This window comes from Myotis davidii, unplaced genomic scaffold (genome assembly GCF_000327345.1).
Source record: "Myotis davidii unplaced genomic scaffold, ASM32734v1 scaffold1688, whole genome shotgun sequence".
Taxonomy (NCBI): domain Eukaryota; kingdom Metazoa; phylum Chordata; class Mammalia; order Chiroptera; family Vespertilionidae; genus Myotis; species Myotis davidii.
The window spans coordinates 24,609-30,757 of NW_006299238.1; the positions used below are offsets into that span (position 1 = coordinate 24,609).

Consider the following 6,149-nt stretch of genomic DNA (forward strand, 5'->3'; position numbering starts at 1 on the left):
GAGTAGCTTTGAGCAAGTCAGATATTTACTCACTATTTTGGTATTATTTTCCCTCCTGGAAGAATAGATATTAGTAATGCATTTTTAAATACAGTCATCTGAGAAGGAAAAGTGGAAAGCCATATCTTCTTTGGAGGTCCCATGATATCCTGTGACCTGAAGGGGATACAGGCGTGGTGACCACAGGGGGAAGGGCTGAAAGGGAAGAGATAGGGATTCCCGTGGCAGTGATTTATCTGTGTAGCACATTTAGTTCTCATGACTCAGGAGATGTCAGTATTATCGCTATATCATAAAATACAAAAAATATATATGCCATGAAAACTATGAAAAATGACCATGAGAAAAAAATCCCTAGAACTAATAGTTTAAATTTTTGATGCTTGGCAATAGAATGTACATTTTACACATGAGATGAGAGAATATTTGAATTCATGTTTAGAGAAATAAAAATAAATAAATAGTAGGAAACCTGGGGGAAAAACAGTACTCCCGAGTGTTTCCAAACATTTTTTTAATCCTCACCTGAGAATATGTTTCTTGATTTAGAGAGAGAGGGAGTGAGGGGAGGAGGAGAGGGAGAAACATCAATGTGAGAAACATCGATTAGTTGCCTCCCATATGTGCCCTGACTGGGGATAGAACCCGCAACCTTTTTTGGTGTACAGGATCATGTTTCAACCAGCTGAGCCACCTGGCCAGGGCCCAAACATTTTTCTAGGAACTCTAGTCTATAACAGATAAATCTGATACAACATCACTTGGATGCAACTTTTATCTCCAGAAGACAGGAGCCAAAAATAGATTGAAGATTGGTTCTCTATTAAGTGAAGTTCCTTTTTTTCTGAACAAAGATGAAGAAAATTCTGTTAGATTTATTGTATGAGTTGATAACCAGAAGGATTCATTAAAACTGTTGATTCTATGACAATGTATAAAAGGGGATGAAATAGAACATGCTATAAGCTACATGCCAGGCTTTGAAGAAAGTATCACTTTTTACCTTCACAATAACCCTTAACCCTTCATGACAGGAAGTACAGATCCAGAAATTGAGGACCGGTGAGGTTATAAAACTTGCCTAAAGTCACATGTTGGTGGCAGAGCTGGGATTCAAATAGCAGTCATTTTGAAATGTCATGGTTTTTCCTACTTCACTATGCTGCCCCTCAGTGGAACTTTATAATAATGGTAGCAATAATAATTTACAATAATACTGCTTATTGACTATTTATTTATTTTGAGCCAAGAATTGTGCAACGACCTTTAAGTGCATTATTTTATTCAATTAACAAACCCATGAAGAAGAGATTATTTGCACTTTGTAAATAAAAAACACAAAGACTCAGAGAACTTAAGTGACTTCACTTAAAGTCACCAGGCTAGTAAGTGGGAGCCAGTGTTTACTTTTGAGCCCAGAGCCCATTCATGATGCTGTTTCTAGGGCAGACTGGAGAACCGACATCTGAACTGTCCTTTAATGGACCTGCTCCTTTTTTGGAGATGGGTCAACACAACAGGAGGATGGAGGCCCACACTGATTTTGCCTGTGTTCGGCGGCAAATACAGCCATTTGGGGCAGTTTATCCTTGCTTACCAAGTTCTTTAGATCAGAAGCCAGTAAAATTCTCTTCCTGCTTTTCTTTTGCAGATACTTGCCACTTGCACTGAATCATCGACTAAAGCTGATAATGCCCAAGTGACTAATACCTACTCTGAGCTGTTGAAGTTGAGTAAGAACATTACCAAAAGAGAGTCCGGGTGCCCGGAAGGCCAACAGCGTGAGGGCAGTTTCTGCTGTCGGCCATGTCTTCCTGGTATGTCACACACACATGCAGCAATTAGAGTGAGAATCAAGGTGATGAATAGCATATCGCAATGATGAAGAAAATGTTTTTACAGCACTTGGTTCTCCTGTATAATTGCATTACCAAGAGCAAAAACCAACTGGGAAATTATTTTACCAAGACATGTTTAGCCCTGGCTGGTTTGGCTCAGTGGATAGAGCGTCGGCCTACGAACCAAAGGGTCCTGGGTTCGATTCTGGTCAAGGGCATGTACCTTGGTTTCAGGCTCCTCCCTGGCCCAGATCTGGGCTCTCATGCAGGAGGCAACCAATCAATTGTTTCTCTCACATCGATATTTCTCTCTGTCTTTCCTTCTCTCTTCCACCCTCTCTAAAAATCAATGGAAAAATATCCTCGGGTGAGGATTAAAAGGAAAAAAAAGAGACACGTTTAATTCATCTTTATCACACTTGTTGGATGTGGGTATAAATAAGTATAATTTATAAATGCTATGTACCTCTGAAATGAGAGGATTTATCTACTTAGCTGCATTTTTCACTAGCAAAAGAAGACTCATTTGTGGGTATTAAAGCTCATCATTTCAGAACGGATTAGGATATTTCATAATAATTGTGGCAATCTGAGAGCAAGTATTTCAGTCCTTCTGCACAACTAGAGACACTGAAGCCTGCAAACTGCATTTGCATTTTGCAGCCTAATAACTAGCCAAGCTAGAAAAGCAGCAGGCAAAAACCAACGGTTTTTAAACATCAGTATTTTGAAATACAAACTAGTTTCAGATCGGAAATCCTTCAAACACCAGCAAATTGGAAGCTAAGCAGAATGCAATTGTGCAAGCCGTTTTTCAACATGGAGTAAACTGACAACTATTTCATACAGATATGAATCTCTTCTTGCTGCTTTGGGAAGTAAGACAGGAAGATAAAGGAAAACAACACATGGATTTATGTGACAGATTAGCAGAATCAAAGGATTGTGTAGGGTTTCATGGTTGGCCTCCCAGAATCCCAGCACTCAAGCTGTTTATAAGAAGACTACAGGCCCGGTGCACAAAATTCGTGAACTGGGAAAGGGTGTCCCTCAGCCCAGCCTGCACCCTCTCCAATCTGATTGCCCTCCCCTGCCAGCCCAGTCCCCCCAGCTTCCCTCCCCTGCCAGCCTGGTCACACCTAACTGCCCTCCCCTGCTGACCTGGTCTCCCCTAACTGCCCTCCCCAGCAGGCCTGGTCCCCCACAACTGCCCTCCCCACTGGCCTGATTGCCACAACTGCCCTCCCTTGCCAGCCATCGTATGGCTGTGGGCACCGCCATCTTTGAGGGCATGGCAGTCAATTAGCATATTCCCCCCTTATTGGCTGTGGGTGCCGCCATCTTTGTGATGGCATGAGGGTCAATTAGCATATTCTCTCTTTATTATATAGGATTCTATAAGTCTTCCCTGGCCTTCTCTCTAGGCATTAATAACGCTATAGAAGATCTCCCTTATAACCCAACCCTCTACACTTAAGGCCTTTTACTCTTCTCCAAATGGGAAAAAAAGAATGCGTCTTGATCTTTGATAATTTGCTAAACACATCAACTTGTCCTGTGGATTTAAATCTTATGTTTCTTTTTCTTTTTTATTTTATTTTATTATTGATTAAGGTATTACATATGTGTCCTTATCCCCTCATTGCCCTCCCAATCCCCCGATCATGTCCTCATCCTCACCCTTTGTTGTCTGCGTCCATTGGTTAGGCTTATATGCATGCATACAAGTCCTTTGGTTGATCTCTTACCCTAACCCCCACCCTCCCCTACCTTCCCCCTGAGGTTTGAGCACCTAATTGATGCTTCTCTATCTCTGAATCTGTTTTTGTTCATCAGTTTATGTTGTTCATTATAATCCACAAATGAGTGAGATCATGTGATATTTATCTTTCTCTGACTGACTTATTTCACTTAGCATAATGCTCTCCAGCTCCATCCATGTTGTTGCAAATGGTAGGAGTTCCTTCCTTTTTATAGTAGCATAGTATTCCATTGTGTAGATGTACCACAGTTTTTTAATCCACTCATCTGCTGATGGGCACTTAGGCTGTTTCCAAATCTTAGTTAGCTATTGTAAATTGTGCTGCTATGAACATAGGGGTGCATATATAAATATTTCATATTTTTAAAATGCAAATAAAAACAAAGGTAATTTGCTTTGAATGTCAAATTGTCAAGGATTTTGGCCTTCTTGCTTTTGTTTGGTCTTGCTTTGTTTCACTTCATTTAAGGAGTGATTTCAGCCCTGGTGAGTTTGCTTATGAGCTAAGAATGCTTATATACCATTATTTCTTTTTAATTGGAGTATGTAGGTCAAGAACTTAAAGACCTTTTTACCTACTGATACAGAAATCAATTTATAGGAAAATGTTTTAAGAAAATGGTCAAAATAAAGGGAAATTCCGTATGTGTGACATTTCATTATGATAATCAGTGATGTGGAATTAAGTAAATTTTGGAGTAGTCAAAAGCTAGAATGTTATGGTCAATCAAAGTCTTGGTTTCTGATATATTTCTAATATATTCCTCAATGTACACAAATTCCCTTAAGGGATTTCTTTTTTCTTCTTTTTAAATTTTTTATTGTTGAAAGTGTTTCCTTCAGGGATTTCTAACTAATCTGCTGGCTGAATTAACTGGTTCTCTCTGCTCCATCTCTAAAATGTCCTAGATGGCATCCAACACACGCTGAACACTCCACCCATGTCTAGTCCCTCCTGTTGAATTTTAGGCTTTATTAGTATTCAAATTGCTCCCAAATCTGTGATATAAATATGATTTTATTAAATATTATATAATCAATGGTATATGAATACAAAGAGAAGACAGATTTTATTTCTGTGAAAACTACTTTGAATGCTTTGGAGAACTTCAGTAAAGGTGAGCTGCTAAACTGAGTTGATGACTTAGGTGAGGGCAAAATCAATGGAAAAATTATAAAGTTATAAAAATCTTGAAAGCTTCTCATACAGATTATTGGTGTCTTTAAATTTTCTCAGGTTTGATGCTGGTCAAGGGCCTTCTGGTTGCAGGTTTGATCCCTGGCCCTGGTTGGGGCACATGCAGGAGGCAACCAATCAGTGTGTCTCTCTCACATCACTGTTTCTCGCTCTGTCTCTCCCTCTCCCTTCCATGCTCTAAAAACAAAATGTCAATGGCAAAAAGGATTTGGGAGGATTCAGGTGAAGATTAACAAAAAAAACCATTATTTTTTCTAGTGATTTTCTATCATAAAAGTCCTTGCCACATACCATATCCAATAAGAATTTTACAGTGTACTATATCATATACAGATATGCACATACATGTTACATATACATATACACACATGTATATATGTATACATTGGTATTATAAGAGTGCACCAAAATGATAAAAATGGTTATCTCAGGCTAATTAATATATTGGTGCTATTTGTACTTTCCTGCCATTTCCAAACTTTCTACAATGAGCATATGTACAATTATACTCAGAAGAAAAAATGTATTATTTTCAAGAAAACAGCTACTCATTTTTATATTTTGATAAATTTAGGTTGTGTACAGTGGAGGAAAGAAAGAAACCTGTGATTCTTTCTCTCCCTGACATGTCGTAGGCATTGTGCTAGGCACATTCTGCAGCATTGTTCATCAAAGAGGACAGTTCATTTAGAAACTAGGATAATGCCCCTGGCAAGCAAATGACATGTACTTTGGCTTGGTTTTCTTTCAAGTATTGCCACAGCATTATAGAGCCCCAGTGCACCGTATTTGGATTCAATTCCGGGTTTCTTTCTATTGACGGAATAGTGTCCTTGTTTACACAAATGTCATATGTTTACATTAATTTGTTTATGTATTTTCTCTCCCTGACATGTTGTAGGCATTGTGCTAGGCACATTCTGCAGCGTTGTTCATCAAAGAGGACAATTCATTTAGAAACTAGGATAATGCCACTGGCAAGCAAATAACATGTACTTTGGCTTGGTTTTCTTTCAAATATTGCCACAGCATTATAGAGCCCCAGTGCACCATATTTGGATTCAATTCCAGGTTTCCAGGTTTTTTTCTATTGACAGAATAGTGTCCTTTTTTACAAAAATGTCATATGTTTACATTAATTTGTTTATGTAGTAAGCATTTTGCTTTTTCAAAAGAATGCTACGAGGTTGTTGAGAAAGTCATATGTCTGGGAAAGACACCATCAATTATGTTTGCTGTACATGTGCGTAGGGCAGATTAGACTTTTTTTGTTCTTCTTAATTATTTATACCATCAGTAATTGGAGTCACTAGTCATGCTTCCTCGTACATTCCCCTTTATATTTTCTGAC

General features: G+C 38.7%; 1 protein-coding gene across 1 annotated transcript in view; it reads left to right on the forward strand.

The window, feature by feature from the left end:
• The window catches only part of FAS (Fas cell surface death receptor), a 26,508-nt gene that overhangs the window by 11,736 nt on the left and 8,623 nt on the right, over nucleotides 1-6,149 (forward strand). Inside the window, exons 2-3 of the mRNA XM_006774693.2 lie at nucleotides 1,488-1,494; nucleotides 1,651-1,817. Of these exons, the coding sequence (XP_006774756.1) occupies nucleotides 1,488-1,494; nucleotides 1,651-1,817 (174 nt within the window). The remainder of the gene's footprint in view (nucleotides 1-1,487; nucleotides 1,495-1,650; nucleotides 1,818-6,149) is intronic.